General features: G+C 40.4%; 1 protein-coding gene and 1 long non-coding RNA gene across 8 annotated transcripts in view; one reads left to right on the forward strand and one right to left on the reverse strand.

Annotated features, from left to right (window-relative positions):
- ASAP2 (ArfGAP with SH3 domain, ankyrin repeat and PH domain 2) overlaps nt 1–20,063 on the reverse strand; it is a 92,748-nt gene extending 72,685 nt beyond the window's left edge. For 2 of the 6 annotated variants that reach the window (XM_075497975.1, XM_075497976.1), the window contains exons 1-3: nt 19,647–20,063; nt 18,992–19,136; nt 18,667–18,758 (exon numbers count right to left, since the gene is read on the reverse strand). In XM_075497975.1, coding sequence (XP_075354090.1) covers nt 18,667–18,758; nt 18,992–19,136; nt 19,647–19,772 — 363 coding nt within the window. In that variant the 5' untranslated portion in view covers nt 19,773–20,063. The remainder of the gene's footprint in view (nt 1–18,666; nt 18,759–18,991; nt 19,137–19,646) is intronic. The other 4 variants (XM_075497974.1, XM_075497978.1, XM_075497979.1 and 1 more) reach the window with 4 other exon arrangements.
- LOC142408051 (uncharacterized) overlaps nt 19,568–25,632 on the forward strand; it is a 66,667-nt gene continuing 60,602 nt past the window's right edge. For both annotated transcript variants that reach the window (XR_012775137.1, XR_012775136.1), the window contains exon 1: nt 19,568–19,707. This is a non-coding gene — a long non-coding RNA (uncharacterized LOC142408051). The remainder of the gene's footprint in view (nt 19,708–25,632) is intronic.

The raw sequence follows: 25,632 nt of genomic DNA on the forward strand, positions 1-25,632 counted from the left end.
GCCAAAATGCTACCCTCCCCTAATTCAACTGCTTTGTGCACTTTCAGTACAGTGTCAGAAGCAGTGAAATTTAAAATGGCTTATGATGTTGCATATTCTAGCATTTGTTTTTATCCACTTAAAATGCCCAGTAAACTTCTGAATCAGAAGAAAAGCGACCATGTAATTCATATGGTGGGATCATTTTGTCCTCTCATGTAATGCTTCTAGTTTAGACTTAAAAAACTCTATTGCAAGACTGTTCATTTTGGCATCTGACTACATTGTGCTGAAATAAACAAAGAGGCCATATAAATAATTTTCATAGTCCCACTCAGTTTCTACTAATGAGCACTCAGACTTCCCTCTTGTTAAAAACAGTAAATACAGCTTTGATTCAGGGAAAAAAACCTGAATTACATACAGTACATTGGAAAAGAAGCTACGTTATTGTAGAAGTGGTGCTATGCAGTGTGAACTGAAACATAAACTCAAAAGTGACCTTCTTGAGCATGGCCTTGTCAGTGCAATATTTTTCCGAACACAGTATTTATGTCTTCTGTTCATTAACTTTTATGTGACATCTAATGTTAATCTTGTGAAACCATTTTTAAGGTAAATTACTTTTTACATCAGAATCTATGTGGTGTTGCTGTAGCATATCTAGAGATCATAGAGATCACTTGTTTCACAAGTCTAAAACAAGTACTGTATGATCAGCCCAGTATTGATTTTGTTCTCTTGACATGAATTTCAAGGCTTCTAAATAAATGGCAATATTGGATTAAAATACATAAATGTTAGGAAATTTATTATCAAACCTGGTGCTTGTATCGGTATTCTTCTCCAAAATGCATAGCTAATCTCTCTTAAAATGGCATAGAAACATGATTTACTTTGAAAACTGTTTTACCTTACAACTTAAGGCTACACAGTGAAAACAATTACAAAAGATGTCTATTTGCTATGCTTGAAAAATCTGTAATTTTTCATTTTTCTTGCTGTATCTTCAATTAGTTTATCTCTCTGTGCAGTTACCACACATGATCATATACACCACAAAAAAAACCAACCCTAAAATTACCTGCAATATGCAAACTTTTTTAAAATTGTAATTCATGTTGTTTTTTCCTAGCAAGTTAAGGCTAACATTTTGGCAGCCATCACAAATATGCTTCAGACACACTGCTAATGTATTTTCTACAAGGTATTCAGTAATACAAGCATTAGGTATTTGGGGTGCCACAGGCTGAAAATTTAAAAATTACAGTAATGAAGTAAATGCATTTCTGAGGCCCATATAGAGTGTAGAAGAAGCAATTCAAATCATTACACAATGTATTTTAAAATTCTATATGCCTGATGAGAATTTAGCAACAAACATGTCTGTAATAAGTACACTAGGGAGGGGGACAAGCATACCAAAATAAACAGAAGAAAACACAGCTTTTAAAATGAGCACTAGAGAGAAGACTCAGCTACCAGTGATCAGCAGCAAAGCTTTTTTCCTCATGTAGGAACAACGTCCAGTTTCACTTGCCAAAGGCCAATTTCCATTTTAACTGCTTCAAAGCTTTCTGCTCTGAACAATAAAATGTGCCAACTAATTAGAACCAAACCCCTCTTACCAGGAAGAAATCAGTCTGAGGTTACTGAAACTTCCTGAAATGTTATTCTACATCCTACTTCATATGCCACAATCTGCCCTGACACTTTGAAATAGTAATAATAATAAAGCTGTTCAAGTCCATTTCACACTGCCTAGAAACATTTAAGCCCACTGGGAAATACAATGTTCAAACATTTCATTGCTGCTTCCCCCCAAAAAAAACCAACCTTAAAACTAGCATCAATCAAAAAAATCTACATTGTCTAAACAGATCCGTGCAATGTACAGACTTCTTTCTTCTGGAAGGGGTACTGGCTCAAATTAATACGTATATTTAATACATTTCAGGCTGGCACAGAAAATCAATGTATTATTTGCTCTTTTCAGTGGAGTGGGGGGAAAACAAACTGTTTTCATATTTAATTGGGAGAAGAAAAAAAGGAGGAAAGCAGAAACTTAGTAATTGAACATCCCAAAGATGATTGTGGCACCTTTTACAGAACTAAAGGGTATGGGGAAAAACAGGGCAGTAGCAGCATAAATGGAGAGTCCCCAGGCTCTAGTGGTTATACAGATGTTCATTAAACATCTTTTGTTCCAAACTTAGAGCAGAAGTCTAGGTCTTTATCTTATGCAAGTGTCCTTACACCAGTGCCTTATTTCTTTGTGGCCCAGAAAATAATGATTTATCTGTAGAGGAACAGAAAAAGCCATACTGGGCCAGATGAACACTCCATTTAACCTGATATCGTCTATCAGTAGTGGCCAGCAGCAGATGTTTAGGGCAGCAAGCATGTATGCATCCTTCCCCAGGATAATCTCTGAGTTTCCAGCAATCAGTTTAAAAAGAAAAGACTGAAAGACTCTCAACCAGAAACACTACATAGCCCAACAGGCCATTCTCAAGAGAAAAAAGAAGCCCAAGTTTTCTAACTCCAGATAAGGGAAGGAAAAAAACTGAACTCAACTTCTCACAGCTCAGTGTCAGTGCCTTCATGACTGCGTAACAGCCTACTGTGGGAAGTAGTGAGGGAGGAAAGGGAAGGAGGAGGCCATCATCTTTGCTCTATTTTTTATTTAAAACAGTTGAAAGTCTCTAATACATTCCTTTCTTCTTACCCACAGCAGCTTCATTTTAGAAAGGCTAAAATTAACTATTTCACATTTTTTGTTATTTGGATGGGGGTTTTGCTGAAAGTATTCACAGAACTGCATCTGAATTTGTGAAAAGTCTGAAGATAACCAATTTTTTTTTTTTTTTAAAGAAATAAAGAGTCCATTGGAACAACAACAACAACAAAAAAGCTTGGAAGTACTGCTAAAGCAGTAAGAAAATTTTGGGAAATAAATCCTCAAGTAATTTGAAAAATAATCCTGGAGACAGGAATGTTCTTCCCCATACAGCACATCTAACTGACAAAGCTACAAATAAAATATTACCATACTGACTTTAGATCCAATATAAACAATTATCTTAACCATTATATCTTTAAAACAAAATCTAATCTCACTCTCAATTTTAGCAATTTGCATTAAAATATTAGGCTACTCAATAGCCATAAATCCTTCTGTACTTCACCCATTCCAGTATCTCAGAACAAGTAATAATGCCAGAAGCTGCTGCAGATGCTGCACACAAATAGGAAAGTCCTTCCCAAAAACAAAAGAACGCAGGAAGAAACTTGGTCAGTTAGTAAGGAAAAGAGCAGTGATCAAATAATTACTGTAGAGACAGCAGAGCAAGAATCAGCTCTTGTGCCTTATTGGACTGGTCTTGTTTAAAAAGTAACAATAGCAAGTTTTGAATACTTGTACCCAGCAAGCACAATCGTTTGGCTTTTCTGGTGTATCTTTACAGGCAATCTGATACTTGCTGTAATTAATCCTCTCTGACTCAAAAGACCAGAGATATCCACAGACATTCTATCTCAGTTTGTTATTTTTCTACTAGAAATGAACGGTCTACACTGCTGGCCTCAATCCACTTTTCTGTTACAGAAGGTGGTAAAAAACTTCCTAAATTATGTTATCCCCCTCCAAAATCCTCTTTCCATTCTCCTACTGTTATGTCATTTCCTCCTTCCATGTATTAGTTTATTTTCTAAATCCTCTCCAGTTTCCTTCCATTGATCACCTGGCATTCAGGGAGGGACTGATACAAAGGGTGGAAAAAACCTCATAGGCAAAGTCTGGGGCAAGGCATTCTAGCCTCTGAACGTATTCTAGAAGAATAATAATTTATAAAACTTTAATTTGGGGTAATTACTTTATTTGGAATGTACACGTGAAGAAACATTCCAGAACATTATATTCTACAGTAGCTATGACAGTTAATTTGTATAAATAAGCTCTTAGGCATGAGACCTGTCTACTTAAGAGACTGTGAAGGTACAGAAACAGACATGCAATAAAAAGGGCAGGGTTTATGCAGAATTGTCTCTGCAAAGTCCCTTTCCACAAAGGCATTATTTCTCCAGCATCTGGGTTTGTGGTTCTTGTAGGCCCAATGCCAAGGCAATCTGTTTGAACAAGCACTGGTCTATCTGGCAGAAAAATGTAGTAAACATTTCGGCTCTAAGCTATTGTGCATACAGCTAAGGGTATGCATGGTGGAAAGAGGTAATACCACTGCTTTGGGAAATTAACACTTGTAAGTAAAAGGCAATTCTGTTGCAAAGGTAAAAGATGGGATAATTTGACACTACTGTATGTTGTATACCCAAACACACTTGAGCATGATGACTTTGTACAATTACTTTATTTTTTATTAAAACAAAGAAGTGATGCCTAAAAATCATGATTCTCTAACAAACTACTTCTATCAGTAAAGAGAAACCCCAAATCAGAGGTTCAGAGCCTACAAAATGTTATATCATTAATACAAGTCACTACATGATACCGTTGCACACTGAACAAAAAAGGTGCTGTATCTGTGTATTAATAATTCAATTTCCACATGCTTTCCTCGCTACATAAAGTTGGAAATGCAACAGATACTTAAGCAAGGGGCAGACACCAAGCATTTTTGTATGATAAAACCTCTTGCCTAAGAGAAAAGAATGGAGGCCACTTATGCCAACTATTTCTCCAGAACACATCCACCTCCTGCATTAACCAATTTTTATACTGAGAAATGTATTTCCCTTCTCTTTTCATAATTTCACCACCAACATTGCAGCTATCTGCTTTCAAAGACAAGATGACTGGACTTTAAATACAGATCTCATAAGCAATGTAACAGACATGATGCACTTACTCTCCTCAGTGGCTCATTTCTAAACAAAAAGTGCGTAAACAAAACTCCCTTATTTATTATTTAATTGTTGTTTAATTTTCCAGTTGCACTAGCCAATTCCTGATATCCATATCCATGTACTTAGTATTACATGCTTCAACATCCTAAGATAGATCATTATGTAAAACAAAGTAACAGAGATAACAAGATAAAGTTCCAGTGATGACCGTCTTGAACAGCCAAGTAAACGTTACCATCCCTTTACCCATGTCAAAATTCTCTGGTTCTCAGCCTGCAAGAGGCTTTTCTCTAGCTTCATGTTTTTGTATTTCTGTCTGCTGTCAGCACCCATCAAAGCCCTTCATGGTTCGGAGCCCAGCTGTTGGAAGAGGCTGATCCTCACCCCGTATCGCTCAACAGCATTTACGATGAGCTAGGCTGATGGGATTTTCCTTCTGCAGATTTCTCAATTCAGTACTCTTTTCCCTAGTATTAAATCCTTTTATACACCATCAGAGCCAACAAGAATTAATCTTTGCAGAACATAATGTCCTTTTATTCTGCATATGACAAGCTTTTTGAATAGAGAATTTTTAGTTATTTATGGGAATAATCAACAAATTAAACACTTTCCAGATACTCAAAAGTTCCCATATCAATGGTCTAATGTGGTTTTAGTAGTCTTCAAACCCTCTACTTGAACCAGGCAGAAATCCCAGTTGCAATGTCTATAAAATGATGAAAAACTAAATAGTAAGTTTTCCCTATATACAATGCACTTACTCTACCCTAAAAATGAAAACCTTTGTGGTCTGTGCACACATCAACTGTATGCCATAAAATGGCCTATCCCTCCCAGCACTCCTTTGACTTTTTGTTTGTTTATCTTCTTTATTTATCCAATAATTCTAGGGAACAGAAATTAACCAAGAAAAGAACAGTCTACAGCAACGTAGCACAATCAAACCTCAGTCTTAACAGGCCTCTGAGAACTTCTTAACAGAAATAAATAATAAAATCTGTATTACAAACATCTTTGGCAGACATATACATGAGGTGGCCATTCTGAAAGGAAATAAAAGGCACACAAACTTTATTTGGTTCATGATACACCTGGAACTTTTAGGACCCCACATAATCCCACAACAAAGAACAGCAGGTAACTAGAGGGGAATCCAGAAGAGACAAAGACAAATCACCTCAGATTCCTAGGGAAACACTGAACCAGCTGTCAAAATTAGGATAAGCAGAGGTAAAGCAATACATCAGACATCATCTCTCTGTTATTATGGTAGAAATTTATGAAAGGCACCTACCTATAGTACTGGTGGCATATTAATTACTACAGCTTAGTTTTCTTCAGTGGAGAGTTGTTTCCTTTTACAATTTAATACATTTTGTATAGTTAACCTTTCAGTTTCATTCGCCAGTTCTCACATGAAAGCCCAGTGTCAAATGATAAAACTCATTTTCTCTTGAAACATTGTAAAATTATTTCTATTCTATAGTGGCTTCCAGACTTCAGCCTGTGATTTTCACTCCAACCTCTCTATAATTCAGTATACCACCTTTGAAAATCTCTGCATGGTGTCTCAGTATTAATACATTTTTTCCCCATTAGAAAGTAACTGCATGATAGCATAATTCACAGCAGCTAATGCAAATATAAGATTAGCCAACTTATGGCACTCAAACATTTGATAACATCAGTATCTTCTTCTTTTGCTTAAACGGAAAAAAAGAAATTGCACTAATTTCATTTTGTTGATGCTTTGTCATGCTGTACCTATCGGTAAAGAGCTTGAGTTCCTGTTGTATAAATGCATAAACATAATATTCTATGAATTTCCATTTGGGAATTTGTTTTTAAATGAAAGAATGCACCCAAACTGTCATATATTGTCATTCATTTTAGGTGGCCAACTAGAGAAATCTCAAGACACTATTGCAGTCTTGAAAACAATGATCTTAAATTCTGCTGGAATTTCAACAGCTTTAAGTATAACTAAAATTAACAGTACAGGCACTCCAGTCACTAAGGACAGCTTCCTAGAAATGTAAGTGAATCTTAATTCACACAATTATTAGTGTACCAAACAGTAGATATAAAACATCCATTTACATCACATTCGATGTAAAAATAAAAGCTTTCCCCCCAGGGTGACCTTTGCCAAAATAATTAGGGAGTTCACATACACTGAAGGTACCTATGAAATGGAGTAAACAGCACTTCCCTATACCACTGAGCATTAGGAAGGTAAATTCATACACAGCTGCTACCTAAGACAAAACCCCGAACAACTTCTGCATTTCAAATTGAAGCAGTTTAGAACAGAGAAGCAGGTCCAGGCCTATCAGGACTTTTGTTGTGTTCTTAAAAGAAACAGGAAACAGCTATTGAATCAACTGACTGAAACTAAAGAGACAGATGCCTGAATCTATACGTAACCAAGCACGATGCATCCTCACACCATCACTACATCCATATGGTTTGGGGGACAGGGAAGACAGTGGCAAACACTACCACTCCATCCCTAGCATAGAGAAGACTGACTGAAAATACTTACATGAAAAGCTTGTCATCCACAACCAGAGCAGTTAAGAACAGAACAGAATGAACTAAGCAAAAGAATGAATGAAACCAAACAAAAAGCAGCTTACAAAAGATTTACTACTTCATTGCTTCTTCAATGCTACTCTCTTCAGCGCAGCTAGCATCTAGTCTACATGGAGCTCAAAGTGTAGGAGGACTCTGCTGGTATTTTTTCTGTTGTGTAACATACACCTACAGTTCTGAAAAACAAACAAATGATTAAAAACATGTGCTTTGCAAGACTCTATACTGCATGTTTTGCATGTGACAACAGAGCAGCGGCTCTGTGTTTGCATGTGCTAAGGAAATTTCCACTCCTATTGCTATAGCCAAACAGTAATCCTGTTTGATTGAAGGGGCTTAAAATGATTAGTAAATGCATTTGTTTCCAAGTTGACTTCCCTAGAATACAGTCTAAGTTTCCTTGAAATTGCATACCCTAGGAAAGAAATCCTTCTCCAACAAAGAACAGAAACCATAAAACATGAGAAAATAATCCATATGAACGTTCACACCGCTTCACTACTTTTTTCCCTTCCTATAGGCCTTCTAAATGTAGAATAAAGCTTTCAGGAACGTAAAAGTAATTTGTTCAGCTCTAATCACTTCAGCTGTTTTGATGTATCTACATGCATACTTAACATAATGCCTAGACAGAATTATAGATTTCAGACTAGAACTACATTGATAATCTGATCTTTAATCAGGGATATCTGAGGGGTCCACAAACAGCAGATGGTTCTATACACCATACTGCTCCAAGACAATGAGAAACAGTTATCAGCCTTCCCTCTCAATTGTCTGTTTCTTCTTGGTTTAACAAGTCAGATGCTAGAGTTTATACTATGAGTTCTTTCATGTTAACTTTTACAGCCACCACTTAAAGAATATACTCCAAAGAAATACACTTCACTGCACAATATGTCACTTCCATAGTAAGTATTTTTGTGAAAAAGAGTTCAGATATACAAAGAAGCAAATTTTTCAAATTCTGTCCAACACCTACTCACTTGAAAACAAAGCCTAATACTCTAGATAAAAAGTACTGAATCACACTACCCAAGCTTATTTCTTGCAAAGCAGCATTGCTCATAAGAAAAAAGCTATTCAGTTACAGCACTGTATCTCAGTTCCTCCATCAGTAAATTCTCCCCCATAAGGTAAATTACTTTCTCTTTCCAAATAAAATTGAAATATATACAACAGCTAATAAAGTCTGCATAAAACTTAGTACTATGTCCCATTTTCTGGATACATAACATGCAGAACTCTTCTTCCACTCTCTAAACTGTAGGGTAGGATGTAGCTATGATATCACCCTTACCCACTTTCCTCCATCACTATCCCTTCCCTATATCCCTGTCTGCCTCCTTACTATACTGATCGTTTTCACATTAGCCCTCCCTCCACATTCTCTGCCTGGCCTTTTCATCTTACTTCCTGCATAAACACTGCGCACTCCCCCTTCCTTTGCAGTTCCTGTCAATTCTGATTCCTCTGAACTTCCTTAGACTTTTGATACATTACCTTATCCCCTCCTTAATGCTTCTACCTATATGCCAGCTCCTGACCCTCCACTCCTCATATGCCATCACAGTACTTCTGTCTCTGGATGACTCTCTTAAAGACCCAATTTGTCTTTAATTCAGATTCCATTTTCTTGCTCTTCACTTTGGACTCATCCTCATATTACCTCTTTGACATTTCAGCTGTCTATTACTTTCTGAGTCTTACTTTTTCTTGTGTTCCCATTTTTTATTGTTTCCTAGCCAAATTTACTCCTCCACTTAATCCCTACATTGATGTAAACTTCATGAAAGAAGTCTGGACTTAGTCCAAATAAAAGAAGCTGGTGGTCATCTTAATCACAGAAAATGTCATATCTAATACCAAAACTCAGCTTATGTCTCTGTCCCCGCTGAGAGCAACTACATACAGTAAGCATTTTGCATACAGAAGAGCTTGAGCTTGGTACTAACAAACATGAGACTGTGTGGGGAAAAGGCTAGGAAAAAAAAGAGAAACAATCCTACCATCAGCTTGCAATAAAATCAATAGTCACGAACACCAAACTTCTGTTTGTCCCATAACTTGATCTACATTTTCCAGCTGAGTTTAAGGGGAAAAAGAAAAAAAAAAAAAAATCTGCCTCAGTTAAAATGGACCAATGCAGAGATTTTAACCTTACATGAAACCTGGGTGTAATCACCCTCTACAGCTTTACAAGTACGATTCTCAGTAATTCTGTTTTTCCATAAGAAATCGCCAGCACCGATGCAAGAGTAAACAGGAGCCACACAATTTCTCCTGATGTGAAGTTCTTGCACATCTGACTATGCTACAACTTAAAAAATGAAAGCAAATGTGAAAGTACTGTCTTCTTGCATAGCAGCAGCAGTTGCTGTAAATACTCATTTACAGTATTTTTCAAGCATTTCTAGAAGCAGGAAGGGGAACTGGTTACTTTGCTAGCCTGCCACTCCTCCAGGGACACATGCAATCTTTGAGTAAGAACATCTCTCCTCCTCAGTTTAACAGTCATGGTCTGCATTTCTGCATCCATTGCAATCATTTTTACTAGCTGTAAATACTTTTCTCCATCCCTGCTTTTTTAACCCTCTGTGTTTAAATCAGATATCATCCTAGTCTTCAGAGGATTTGTCAGGAGTATTTGCTAGTTACCATCCTAGTTCTTTCAGAATGCTGGAAAGTAAGTGAGTGCTTTAAGCTCACAGTTTTGTCTATTGCTTTGCTCACTTGCATCTCTATTCCCGCTATCAATTTTACCTTCTCTCACACTTTGAGCTCAAAAACTGCAGGAGAGCACTCATTTAAATTTGGCAATACCTACATTATCTTTAATACTACTACATTCTAACTGTGCATTCTCCTTTCTTTTTCTCCTTACAACTCTATGTGCTTAAAGAGTGTTTTTGTTTTCTTTACTGCTTGCTGTCATTGCTAAAGAAACTTGACTTTTGCAAATTTGTCTTTTATCTTTACACATAATGCAAATTACAATGTAAAACTTTCCTCTGACTACCTAGCTTTTTCTTCCCATTTCTGACAGGCTCACCTCATTTGTGACATTCTTCTTGGGGTGTTTCAAGTCTGTAGTTTTTCCCATAATTTTCCCCTTTCTTGGAATACTTCATGAACATTCTTCATGCTTTAGCACCTAAACTCTTCAGCTCTGCTGACCTCACCAGCTCTCACTTTAATGACTTTTCCCTAAACATAATTTTTTGCTTGTTTTGCCTTGTTTTTGCTTTTAATTTGTTTTGCTTATAGTACACAATGAATTGAGCCCCAACCATTCAACAAACACTTCACTTGTTTCCAGTCTCATCCACAACATCCACTTGATTCCTGCCTTTAAATTAGTGATTCTCACATTAGCTTCTCCTGCTTCTATCTGTTTCCTTGTGTAAAAGTCAGCATCTTGGCTTGTCGTCACAGATGCCTGACCATAATGTGGCTGAAATATAGCTCTTATTTATTCCTCTTGCACTCTTCCTCCATGCTTGCAGTGTTAGCAGACAGCCCGCTTTACCAGATCATAATCAACAGGTTCTCTTAAACTGAAACCTGTCTATCATCAACCATGCAGATCCCTTCTGCATAGTATCTCTAAAATACAGCCTTTCATTCTAAGCTAAGGTTTTTATCCATGATCTCACCATTTAATTTTGATTATTTCAATAATCCAGCCTTGACAAATATAGTCTTCCTCAGTCACATCCACTCAGTTTGTCTTCTATGCAATGAATCCCTCTCCATACTTGTAACAGCACTCTCCTTTGCATCAAATGTAAGGCAATGGTCTTTTATTCTAATACTTATTAGTAGGCAACACTAATCACCTCTTGTTCACTCATCACTCCCCCTCCCTCCGATCAAACTAACTCGAGCCATGAACACCCACTTGTTTTTTTAGAATCATACCTTCATGTTTTCCTACCAATGCTTAGTTGCTACTTATCTTACCAACACTTACATTTCATAGCATCCACAAACTCTTCTGAGCTATACAGATCACTAAACACAAAATGGGAAGGGGAGCGAGGATGGAAGATATCCCCACAGCTGGAGAAGCTGCAGAAAGATTTCACCCAGAGAACGTCTCTTCTCCCCTCTCTAGCAACTTCATGAAGAATATAACATTTATTTAGAGCCAGTGAGGACTGAGGGCAAGTGAAGACTCTTGCCGCTAGCTCATCCATGAGAGACACCTCAGCTTAGCATGAAGGCCACCTGAGCCCCAGCCATGGCTCTAGTACCATGGACAGGGCTGGGCCAAGGCTGCTGCAGAGGGGGCAAGCCTAGGAAGCTCCATGGAGGTAGGGCAAAGCACCAATAGCCTTTGTAGCAAAGGAGTTTCAAGAAATTAAGAGAGGTAAGGAGACTGTAAACATTGAGAAAGTATAGAGAAGCTTGATACCCAAGACAATAGAGGGAAGAGCTAACCTAAATATGGCTAGGCCCAACTTTTCTGGAGCTTCAGGTGTCAAGGTTGTTTCTGGGGAAACAGGGCAGACAGATCGTGTGGGTTGTTAAGAGTGAGGCTCAGAAGCTGGGGCAGGAGTCTAGATAGGGAATGGTTGTAAGTAATATACATACATATATATACACACACACATGGAAGATGCAAATTATAAAAAAAAAAAAATCATAGAATCAGAATGCTTTGGACTGGAAGGGACCTTTACAGGTCATCTAGTCCAACCCCCCTGCAAGAGCAGGGACATCTTCCACTAGATCAGGTTGCTCAGAGTCCCGTCCAACCTGACCTTGAATGTTTCCAGGGATGGGGCCTCCACTACCTCTCTGGGCAACCTGTTCCAGTGCCTCACCACCCCCAGTGTAAAAAATTTACTTCTGAAATCCAGTCTAAATCTGCCCTCCCTTAGTTTAAAACCATTGCTCCTTGTCCTGGCACAACAGGCCTTGCTAAAAAGTCTGTCCCTGTCTTTCCTATTGGCCCCCTTTAAGTACTGGAAGGCTGCAGTAAGGTCTCCCCGCAGCCTTCTCTTCTCCAGGCTGAACAACCCCAACTCTCTCAGCCTGTCCTGGTAGGAGAGGTGCTCCAGCCCTCAGATCATTTTCATGGCCCTCCTCTGGACCCACTCCAACAGCTCCATGTCCTTCTTGTGCTGAGGGCTCCAGAGCTGGACGCAGTACTCCAGGTGGGGTTTCACCAGAGCAGAGTAGAGGGGCAGAATCACCTCCCTCGACCTGCTGGCCACGCCTCTTTTGATGCGGCCCAGGATACGGTTGGCCTTCTGGGCTGTGAGCGCACATTGTTGGCTCACGTCCAGCTTTTCGTCCATCAGTACCCACAAGTCCTTCTCCTCAGGGCTCTCTCGATCACATCGTCCCCCTTGGATTGAAACCAAGGATTTCCCCATCCCAGGTGTAGGACCCTGCACTTGGCCTTGTTGAACCTCATGAGGTTCACACAGGCCCACTTCTCCAGTTTGTCCAGGTCCCTCTGGATGACATGCCGTCGTTCTGGCATGTCAACTGCATCACTCAGCTTGGTGTCATCTGCAAACCTGCTGAGGGTGCTCTCGATCTCGCTGTCAATATCATTGATGAAAATATTGAACAGCACTGGTCCCAGTACAGACCCCTGAGGGACACCACTCATCACTGATCTCCATCTGGACATTGAGCCGTTGACTGCTACCCTCTGAATGCAACCATCCAACCAATTCCTTATCCACTGAACAGTCCACCCACCAAATCCATATCTCTCCAATTTAGAGAGAAGGATGTTGTGGGGGACATGTCAAAGGCTTTACCGTGTCAAAGACTTTACAAAATAAAAGATTTAAGAGTTGAACTAAAATGTTTAAGAACCACTACTCTAATGCAAATGAATAAGAAGAAACCACTTCCCAGTGGTTCAGCTACAAACACAGTACACCAGTCAGGTGCACCAAGTTTTCTTGGATTCCTCCACCATTCCTCCACCACTTGACATGTGGACTGCAAGTGCTTTGGAGCAGGGATTAGGCTTTTGTCCTGTGACTTTGCAATGCCCTTCAGAATGAAGGCCTCACCTTTACCTAGTATTTCTGTATATTATGGTACACAGAGAACAACATGAAGATGAGAAGAGGAAGTGAAGGTGGGTTAAACCTAAGCAGAATTAGCCACTTTCCACATCTACTCTCTTTTAGCATCAGCATGAGGTACGCTAAATCCAGATAAGATGGTTCTGAGAAATGCAGTGGCACTAGGGAAAAATCAAAAGACAAAAGCCACAGTTAGTAAAATACTTCAGAAATGTACATATTTTCCATTGATCCTCCTATGGGGAATGGGGGTATTTGGTAATAGGAAGCAGATGCATCATCGGATGCATCAAGGTAAGGTGCACAGCAGCCTACTTATATGGCTTGAAATTGTTTTAACCAACTGCACGTTGTCTGTACTTTAAAATTTTAATGTTTAAATTCTATAGTTTAAAATATGCACAAAGCTCCAGCTGAAGACCTACAGTTTAGCTCCTGTATTTCTGCAAGTTCCATCCTCTATATTCCTCTCAAAAAGAAAAAAATTCCCACACAACTTTTGAAATCATCATGCCATTTGTGTTATAATGATGACTTTTCCAGAAACCTCTTTGGATGCTGATGACAGAGAATCATGATTCCAGAAAGGAAGCAGAAGTGGAACAAAAAAAAAGTTTTAAACAACATGTATTTATGGAACCATATTTAGTAATGAGTTAAGAAAAGTGTGCAAATATGTTCTACCAAAGAGCACGTTATAGTGGACACAAAGATATATTTTATTAAAAGGAAATACACAAATAATAGTAGTAGATTTCCCGAAACGCACTACAATATATGAGATTTCCTATTGCTTCTCAAAGTATACGAAAACACCTTCTTCACATAGCTTTCAAAAGCAAGTCACAACCATGTAGCATAGGAAGACAGAACTCCAGTCCTAAAGACCTAACAAGCAAAAAATACATGACGGGGGAAGTATAAATTTTAAAAACACATGTGTATGCATGTATCCAGTCTCACATTCACCCACCCTACCAAGCTGTTATTGCCTCTTGCCCTCGTTAGCTTTGCAGAACCAAAATGGAGCAGAGAATTACAGAATTTTAATGTACAAGAGGGAATGAAATTCAATAAGCATCGATCCCTTACACCTCTCCAAGCCAGCTGAAAACTGTGGAATTGCCTTAGGTGGCAAGAATTTGTTACCATTTCTGATACAAAAACTTGTGTTATAGGTGACAGTGAGGAAGAAAAGGATTTGATACTGAAATGACATCCTGTATCCCTAGGAGTGGAAATTACAAAAAAAAAAAAAAAAAAAAAAAAAAACCAAAAACCACAACCCTTTTAAAATTGTAAAATAACAGAATCATTGGGGTGCAATAATCATGGAATAGGACCTATCAAACAAAGGCAAGTAGAGACCCAAAATTACGAGTTATGGCTTTAACATTAATTTCACGGATTTTACAGAAATTCCTGGAGAGTGGCTTTTAAATGGATCCCAAACAATTAAAATCTATTTCTATCCAGAGAACTAAGACCATCTTTGGTACCACTATACTGTTTCTTTTGGCTGTATGTTTTACATCTTTCCACCACACATTCGTCCTGTCTACTTCTTACAACACATTCATCCCAGTAGCAAGTGCTACTATGCTGGGAAGGGTGTTCCAGTAACCTATTAAACTTCTCTCAATGTTTCCATTCTCCTCTCTTTATAGGGAAATCTGTGCATGCAGAGAAGTTTAAGTAGGCGGGGTGAACTTTGCACCTCCAGTCCTGACTTAGACGGAAATGTTTTCAGCACATGAACTGTCTGCTACTATCTGTTTACACAGCAGCCTGCACAACAGCCCCTTGCCCTTCTTTCTTGGTCCACAAGCAGTGGACCACAATAAACAGGTAGAACAGAAATAAACAGGTAGGATCTTTATAGGCTTCAGTTCCAGTCTTTATTGTAAAACTTAACCCATGCTTCAAAAGAAGTGGCATGCTTGGATTCTAGTCATTAAATCACTCTATAAAATAATTTCTAAAAATCTTTAATGATCACAGCTATTAGGACCACTTCGCAGGCTCCATTACAGTTTAGGGACTATCTTATTTAAGTTATTGCACATAAAAGAGACAAGTGTATGTTCTATGTAATAGCAGTACTAAAATCAGATTTTTAAGCATTCATAGCTTAAGAACAGTCACCACACATTTTTAGATCCTGGGACCTTTAATAGAAAGAGTCAACTAAAAAGACTGCATTTGTCAGACTAGATTACTGATTTCAAGCAACCCCTCCCCCAAACATGTGACTATGCTCTGCACTCTATCAATTAAAACTTGTTTAATCTTAGTCACTATCATAACATGCAAAGATTAAACAGCAACCTGTAAGGGCCTGTGACATATACTGCTCACTTGTAACTTTGTTTTAGCAGAAGCTAAAGATTCCAACATTTTGCTAAGCAACATCCTAATCTGAGAACAATGCAGAAATTATATGATTCCTTTTCCTTTGAAATCACGTTGTATTCCACAAGCATGCCTTTCCTAATCCCTTTTCCACCACTGAGAGCAAAGGATTAGATTCTCTTTCTCCAAGTGTTTGAACAGGCACCAGTTCCCAAACTGCAATGCAGGCGCTTCTGGTGATCTCAAAGGCCATGATCAGGGGTCTGTAATCGGTGTATACAATCACATAAAACAGTAGAAGTGTTTTCAACTGATACTAAAAATCAGTAATATTCTGCAACTGACAGAGGTCAGTAATCCAAGTTCAGAAAACACTGATTTAAGGCAATGCCATTGCGCAGAGACATAATCAGTAAATTATACACATATAATCGTCCAACATCTTACTGATTTCCTCACTTAACAAGCCTTTTCCACTCCATCACTGAAAGCAAGGCCTCATTAACTAAACTTTAAAGACACTATTAGATATCTGCTAATTAACTAAGGCAGAATTACAAAACTGAAAGCCAGGAGTGTTAATGACAAGTGCAAAAGACTTCCCATTGGGATCTGGAAACAGGTATCTGTGTTTGCAGAGAGCTGAGCTCAGGCTCACAAGTCACACTAGCCCCCATCTCCTGTGCTTTTGTACTGCCTTCCCCTATGCCTCTGCTTCCAAGGGAGCGCAAGACTTAGGAGACTCAAGCTGGCTTCATGCAGGCAGTTGATTAGTGCATTCCAGAACCAGATTTGCTGGGAAAAGCAGTTATGAGACATCCTCAAAGTATCAGTATTAACCAGTCAATTGTTGATTTAATACATATATACAATATCCTGGAAAATGAAAACTTAACTGTCTTCAGTTAATAAACTAGCTCTTACAGCCACTTGTTAAAATCAATGCACACACAAAACCAGCAGTCAGCACGGTTTCAACGTACCTATTAACTGTTTTGAGTAATACATTCCCTAAATCACACACAGCCAGACTTCCTAGTTTTCAGAACCATACTGTCTACTGCAACAGAGCAGCACGCACTGGAAACTGATCCTTCATGGTACTTGTGACACTGGAAACGCAAACAGGTTCTTTGTGTTACCTGTATGTTTTTAGACTTTATAGTCTTGGTTCATAACAAGCTGATGAACTAATTCTTGCCTAGCCTTTTAGAAAAAAGGTGCTGAGCACTGACTTCTCTATTACACAATTTATAGACAGCTTTTTATCAAAGGATCACATTTAACCTGAAAAACCAGGCACGTCATGCTAAAGGACCTGAGTATTTCCAAACCAAAGAAGTCTAAGTCTGAAAAAAGATTTCAGAGTTTTGAAACCATCAAAATCTGTTCATTGCTATTCATAAATCAAAGAAAAAAATTCAGTAGTCATTTCAACACATGCTTTAGGACAGCAGCACAAACAGGCAGCAACTGCTGATATTTTGCCAAAAGTGCTAGATGGATCAATACTATCACGAACAGCTATAGCCAGTGCAATCTCTCATCTCCTGCCTTGCAAACTTTACTTAGATCTGTAAGACACTAGGCACATTCTTTATCATCCTTATCATTAAAGATAATTTTTGTACCTAAGCTAGCAGAAAGTGTCTAATATCCAAAACATGCAGAGATACAAACAAGACTTAACATACTGATAGAGTTTCTTTAAAAGTCAAAGAGCAGTGTATCAGAGATCTGACACAAAAACAAATGCCAAGCAGACAGATTAAATAAGAAAGGAATCCACCATATTCAAATTTTTAAATATGTTATCATTGTCCTAACGTAAAAAAAGGTTTTCAAGACGCAATTTACTGAGTTGAATCTTTAAAAGACATTAAGCTATGTTATAAATTTCACGCCAGCATATATATTTTGTATCACCAGACATGAAAATGAAAAAAATTTTTGCATGTTTTTTCTGAGAAATGTGACACTTTTGCAAGCATACAGCTTTAGAAATTGAGGCTTAGAGAAAGACCAAGTTTTGTGAGACTTGTAATAAAAATCTGTAAATCTAGCAAAACTGCTTTTGACCCAAATGCTTACACTAACTTCTATTTTGCATTAATTAGGCAGCCCAACCTTACAACTGAAATAATTCACTATTATAAACATTCTTTAAGAAAATGTTGCCTTTGATACAGAATTGTCGATCTTAAGACTATCAGGTTAATAAGGTATAATTAAATCCAGGCATTTAAGTGCAAGCTTGCAGGGAAGAAAATTACCTCAGGAACAAAACAGTAATTCCTTCTGTGCAGATTATTTTGAATTCAACTCCTTGCTTTAGTGGTTTTGGGAACTGGCAAAACAGGAAAATCTTGAAAAGGGTGTTTAAACACCTAACCTGGGTTTTGTTCACTTGAGACACGTTAATAATCCATTGCTAGTGGCAGTTCTTTTGTAAGAAGGGACATCAACTACTGACAAGATTCTTTTTGCTGAAGAAGCTCTTTTTAAAATATATGTTTATTGCAAAACAAATCAACTAAACACACACTGTAAGAACTGATGTAACAAGTAGATGGAGCAAATCAATCCGCATCACAAGTCAGATTCCCCCCCTCCCACGAGTTACTTCAGAGAAGCTGCTAGAGGAATCAAGATACACAGACGCTTCTCATTTCATTGTGCGTATATGACTGGGATGTGGAATGTGCTCTCACTGTGTTCAGACCTGTCCCAGATTTCCCCCTGATTTGAAACAGAAGGGAAAAGAGTCTCTCTCTCCCCAGTACTGGCAGCCACCCTCCGTGGTAGGGAGGGCTCTTACCATCAGGTTAAACGGCACGTTTCGACTGTCTTTAAAGAAACAGTTCTCTTCGCGAGACAAAAGCGGCTCACACGAAGTATCCGCAGCCCAGGCTGTCCAAGAGGAGGCAAAAAAGAGGGGGCTCAGGCTCCCGCGCACCGAGAGGAGGCTGAACCGGCGCCGTTTTGGGGGCGGCGTGTTCTCGCCTCACCGGGAAGGGCAGGCATCGCCTCACAACCCTGCAGAAGGCGTTCACTGAGGGAAGGCTATCTTAAAGCATATGCCCGAGGGGAGGAGGGGGTTTAAACTTCTATGTGCGGGGACTGGAAAGAAGATTAAATCCCACCTGTGCCAGGAGGCAGACAGACACACACATGGGGGAAAGGACACTCCAACCTCCCGTACCGCCAGGGCTGCCAGGGCCCAAGCCCCACACTACAGCTGGCCGGGCGGGAAGGAGTGGCGACGGGGCCGAGGCGGTTCAGGTGTCGCTGTGAAGGAAAGGGGGAGATGGGGGAGGCTGGAGAGTTCAAGTTCCACACACCCCCCCGCCCCCAGGTAGGAGAGAGGGCGGGCGGAACCGACCGGCTCGGGGTCCGCGGGCGCCAGGAGGAGAGAGAAACGAGGGCTCGGGCTCCCCTAACCCCAGGCTGAGAGAAGCGGGGGTGAGGGGCGGCCGGCGTCCCTGCTTCGCCGTGCGCTGAGGAGCGAGCTCCGAGCGGGGAGGCGGACGGAGCGCAAGCCCCGCGGGCTGGGGGGCAGCAGCGCCTCAGCCCTTCCCCCCTCTCCTTTTCTTTCCCCTCTCCGCCCGGGCGAGCCCCGTTTCCTCTCAGCGGCAGCCGAGGGCGCTCCTCGGGGCCGGGCGGGGAGAGGGAGCGGCAGGAGCTAGCGCCGGTAGCGCCTTGTTCTCTGCTGCCGCCGCGGCAGCGGCAGGCGGCCAGGCCGGAGGGGGCTGCACAGCCCGCTCCCCGCCCCGCCGCGCCTCCCCTCCCGGGGCTCACCTCCTCGATGGCCGCCACCGTGTTCCTGCACTGGGCCATCCGGGTGGTGAAGTTGGAGGCGGTAGGTGACTTGTAATCCTCATTGGTCTCGGACACGAATTCCGACACGGAGATCTGGTCCGGCATGGCGGGGCGGGGATGAGTGGGGCGAGGGGAGGGGGGGAAAGCAGGCGGCTCCGGGGGGGAGGGGAGGGCCCAGGGGGGGCTCCCCCTTCACATCGCTCGGCAACCGGCGGCGGCAGCGCCCTCCTCGCAGCCCCGCCGTCTGGAGCGGTGTTGTTTCTCCGTCGCCACACAAGGAAATTCCCCGCACCCACACTCCTCCTCCTCCCCGCGCGGTCACGCAGCACCGGGGGCCGGGCACACGCCCAGCGGCGAGCGGAGGGGAGGCGGCGGCGGCGGGAGCTGCTTCCACACCCCGCCCTCCCTCTCGCTTTCTCCCTCACACACACACAAGGCGGAGGCGCGGCCGCATGACCCCCCCGCCTTTCAGTCTCCGCACGCCCGGAGGAGACCTGCAGCCACGCACTCGCCCCCCGGCGCCCGCCCTGAGAAGATGGCGGCTCCCTCCCTCCCGAGCCCCGCCGGGGAGAATGAAGTGGGCAGATGTGGGGGAAACGGCGTAGGTCTAACGGCAGGCACCGGCTGGGTAGTCCCAGGGACAGGCAGGACGAATCCAGCCGTGTAATTAAGATCGTGTTTAACAACAACAACAAGAACCCAAGGGCAGGGGAAGGTGAGGTGCGATGCCTACCTGGTGCAAGGAGGGACGGGTGGAAGCCCACAGCACAGGTCTCCGCACTGTCCCCTCCGTCGCTGCCCGGAGGTGGCAGGGACAGTTTCTTCCCTCACAGTTCATAATGTATATTCTGACGGTTTAATCTTTTTTACGAGTTCGCTGCCTAGTTTCGAGGGAGCTAAAATTCAGAAATGCTGTCATTCCCAAGAGATCTATGCAAAAATACTTCTAGGCTAAGTAACGTTTATATCTAAATTCTTAGAAAGCTTTTTCTGTACTCAAAGAGGAAGTGTTATCAGAGGAGGAGACACTTTGTTCTTTAATATAAAGCCACAAGGATTAATCAAAAGTGCAAAACTCGGCCCCAGCAGTGGCATTCGTGACTGACGCAGCAGAAGGGAGATTGGCAAGGTGTCACAGAGTGGGCATGGTGCTCGCTTGTGTTGGGAATACAGGGATGTGATCCGTGGCAGTGGTTTCTCTTGGCCTCAAAGCCCTTAGGACTTCCAGCCTGTTAGTGCAGAAAGCTTTGGAAGTCTGTATTTTGGCCCAGAAACTCTCCCGTGGCTCTTTCACTCCCCTCTGGTGATAGTTACTAGCTTTCTGTAAGTGATTCTTTATTACTGTGATTTAAAACTCTCCCGGGAATTCAGATGAGCAAGCAGGTACTCTTTTGCTGCAGTTTGTAAAATGTCCAACTAAATAACTGCAGGCCTACCCAGATGTTACTGCCCTTTGCAATCCTTGTAACTGTTATACAGAGTTCTCCTTTAACATAAATGAAGCTTGTCAACCATATTTATTTTGCTGGTTGTAGCAAAGCAGATGAATGAGCAGTGACTATCTGCATGTTCTTTCCTTATTCTAATTCTTACTAGTTTTTCCATTCTAATTGTTCTTTATTTTCTCTCATAAAAATTGCCACCATTATTTTGCTTTTAACTTCTGTCTCCATATAATTTTGTATTCTAAAGCCCTTCCTCCTTAAGACTTGTCCATGCTTCAGTTAACAGTGCATGTACAGGTATAAGTTGTTCTGGTGCTAATGCATTAAACTTCTTGTCTGTATTTGTATGTCACATAATAAATGAGTATATTTGTGACCAGGCTGAGTATAAATATTCCTTCTTGCTGGAAAGATTTGTGTTGTTAGGTCTTCATTTTTGTATCAGCTGATGGTGATAGCTTTAGAGCAATACTTACCACACTATTACCCAAACTAGCATTCTTAAACTATCTATCATATCTTCCAATGTGGCATATTGATTTAGAAATTTTGAAGGGGGTGAAAAACTTGGGGTCTGAAAGGCAAATAATACTACATTTTTACTTTTTGCAACAGCTCTTCTATCAGGTGTAGTCTGAATCTACAGCATATCAATGTAGTATCTAGTGGTTGCATTTTCATTTTGATATTGGAGTATATACAACTGAGACAGTATCATCATGCAATGAGTCTTTAAATTCTATAGACCATATTTACACATCAGGTTAGGTTAGATGGTTGCAGTGATATCTTCTGATCTTTAACTTAATAGATTCAAAAATTTGCCATCCCTTTTTGCTTGACAGACCACACGTTTCACTCATCTCTGCTTTTTCTGAAGCTAAAGACTCGTGCTTGGGTGAACCTTCTAGAAGACAGCTAGTCTTGTTATAAAAACTCAACAGTTTGGAGAATCCACTGCTTCCATTAGTGTTTTATGACAATGGCTAGTCATAATTACTGTGTCTTCCAGCTATTGCTTGTTATTACAATTTTTTTCAGTAGGTTAAGGAGCTGTTCAGTACTCAGACTTTTCTCCCTATGAGCATTCTTGTACACTGTAATGAAATCATTTCTCAGTTTTGTTTCTTGATAAACCAAGCTGATCAACTCCCCTCCTTTAAAGAGGGTAAAGCTAATTTGAATTGCTTTGCATTGGCCACAAACCAAGATTGGGTACACAGATGGTGACTGTGGGTCAACTGACATGTGGCAACTCGTTACTCTGCAGTAACACTTTTATTAGCGTGTGCGAGTCCTGCGTCTCTCACTGAAAGGATATTTTCTCAGCCTTTCCATCATTTTTATAGTTCTAACACCTCAATAAATTATTATCCCTCACTGTTACATTCAAGAGTGTCATTAGATTTTCTGGTCCCAGTATCATACGGGCTTGTCTACCTGTCCACTCTGGCCTCTAGGTGTTTATGAGCGACACTTTCAGCATCTAGCCCCATTCTTTGAGTCTGTGAGTAAGTGTTGCAGTGGAATGGCTCGATAATGAGACGGCTGTGAATGAGGCTTGCTTATGCGGGATCTGGTACTACTATTTTGTCTCTATTTTGTTTTTCCTGCTTGCTTGCTCACCATTGCTCCTTCTCTGGCTTTGGACACTTTCTTTCTGTCTTTCTGTCTGTCTGTCTTTTTTTCTCTGCAATTAAATACTAGGTAAAATGTCACTGTCTTCTTTGACCCAGTCATTCAGTTAGAGGTCTTCTACTAAAGAGAAATAAATAACAAAAACACTTCCCAAAGATCCAAGCTCTGCACATTGCTCTGCGGAAAAGCTTCTAGTCTTGTGGATATGCATAGACTACAACTCCGTAAAGCGGTGTGAAATATCAGGGTTTAGGTCTCTTTCCCATGCAGAAGATATGAAAATGAGAATACTTGATTTGTACAAACATTTCTTCCTACACTGACTGTAAACCAGCATTAATGGTTTCATCAGTCAGTGTTGTTAAAAACGTCAGACCTTCAAAATCATAAGATAGATTTAAAAATAACTAATTTTCTTCTCTTTTTGGTTTTTGAGCCTTTAAAAATCTTATCGGTATGTCAAAATATTTATTTGCATCACTGCCAGTAAGTAAGAACCCAAACCAAGGACCAGGTGCTATACAAACACAGAACAATAAGGCAGCCTCTGGAGATATGAGTGTCTAAAATTAGCTAATGGAAAGGCAATTGAGTGAATATAAGGGAATACTGGACTATTATTGGTCTGTATGACAGTCTGTGATCTTCACACGCTGTTGCCCAAATGTTTCTTAAGACATTTTAATTAGGGTTTTCAAGAAGGATTATGAGATAGATTGGGATGTTTAAGGGGGAATTATTACAAGAATAAGGGTCAGCGTGAGAGGAAGTGCACAAGCCCTTGTGTCCTTGAAATTTAACAGTTCAGAGGTTAACGTCATGGATCAAACAGAGGCAAAAGTTAAAGTCTGTTTAATGAAAGGACATGCTAAAGGAGTTGTGAGAATAGCAGGGAGAGAACATAATGAGCTGGTCAGCATATTTGATGATCCCTCAAGCAGCTGCCTGGGATAGGACTCAAAATGTGTAAGGAATTTTTTTTTTTCCACAGCAGTCACATCATTATTGCCCTTCACTGACTAGCTCAATAACAGATTGTTTCATAGGATTTGCTCTGTCTATCTTTCTTTGATATCAATGGTTTTTTCACAGAATTTCTTTCTTTGATAGCTTCAGACAGTTTGAGGAAATATTTTTTCTTGGCCTTCTTTGTATGTACTCGATTTACAAGGATTCTGAGGTGTATTTGTTAATTCTATTAAAGGTGATTTGAGGGAACACAACAAGAAGGTGGTTCATAGAAAATCTCATTACCCTCATTGCTTATATTTGAACTTAAAAAATAAGCATACAATAAATGTAGTCTGTCAGCTGCTAATTACCGGATGACAGTTTTCAGGCAGGTAGATGTTAAACTCAGAAATTTATGTAGTACATATAAGTCACAGCAGATAAGTAAAACACTGTGTGATAAGCCTTGTTACTGAATCCTGTTGTTTTATCCCAAGTCTTAACGATATTTTTCTTAAAGTATCAATCCCTGGTGTTCAGTGTTCAGATAAACATTTTCAAAACAGATTCCACTTTTGAAAATTAGTTCCCACAGTTTTGGAGAAAGGCTTCTCATGATTTCTAAAGGTACAAACTCCCAAAAGAGCAGATATTTGGTTATTTTTAAGTCTCTCCTATGATTTTGGAGGTCTAACTCATGTTTCAGTCATACTGATTACAGCATGTAGCAGCTTCAGAATAGCAAGTGTGTCTGCTGTTTAAGAATGAACTTGTGGCATTATTCTGTTGAAAATCATTCCTATTTGAAAATGTACTTGCTGTTATATGTATATTTCTAGAGATTTATTTCTACAAATAAGTGAAAATTCTGCAAATTAAAAAAAGTTAGTTCAGAAAAGTATATTTTTAAGGTCCTTTTGCTTTTGGAAGTGCCTACTTGGGAACCTCTGTTACAAGCACTTGCTTTTCTGACTCTTACCATGTAATTGCATTCCCTTGCACTGCTCTCACAGACTTTGGTGGAGAATTTACAAAGATCTATTTTCTCTAGTATTAATAGTAACAACACCACCTGCAACTGAAGTGGTAGCATGTAGACAAAGGCAAGAAAGAAAACATGGAGAAGAGTGTTGGTATTTTGTGCTGTTTCCCTCAAAACTCGCAAAAGATATTATTTTTACCAGTAGTGGATGAGTGTACTACTTAAAGGGTGACACTGGACAGGACTGAGTCTGTACACCTTTCAGTGTAATGGGAATTTTCCTTACTGAGGTTTGGCGGAACTGCACCATTTTTTTAATTTGAATTTGGTAATAGTATCTTATGATCACAGTATTTGTAAGGTATGCCCTGGATGAATGTGTGTACTCCTGTGTGTTATATAAGAACGTTTCAGGTTTTTGGAATCCACTGTTCACTTCAGTGGGTCAGACTGAATATGTCTGCACGGCTCTTTCAAGATGCCCTCGAATGCTGCACCTCTCATGGTGCCTCAGGCTTGATTGTGTTGTGTAGATCAAGCTGCAGGCCCCTGGGCCGTCTCTAGAACGTACATCAGGTGGGAAGCCCTCAGGGATACTGACTGCTGAAGAGTTATCTTGCTACAGTTCCAGAAAGGTTCTTCTAATATTCATGCTGTACAGATTGTGTTTCCCCTGGATGGCCTGCTACTTCACCCTTTGTCATCATCCCTAACCGCCACAACATTTCAGGTACATCAGGAGAGGGAAACTCAGTCTCCCTAGTACCTAGGCAATCGTAAACACCACTGCAATCACAATATTCGCAAGAACGAGCACACCATGGAGAGTCACTTCTCAAGCCTCATGTCCCATCCTTCCTGTCAGCAGCTCAGCTGTGCCCAAAGACGATAACACAGTGGAGGTAGACTGCCTTTCCATAGACATGCCTTTTTGATCTTACTCTGATCC

This window comes from Mycteria americana, chromosome 3 (assembly GCF_035582795.1).
Source record: "Mycteria americana isolate JAX WOST 10 ecotype Jacksonville Zoo and Gardens chromosome 3, USCA_MyAme_1.0, whole genome shotgun sequence".
NCBI lineage: Eukaryota > Metazoa > Chordata > Aves > Ciconiiformes > Ciconiidae > Mycteria > Mycteria americana.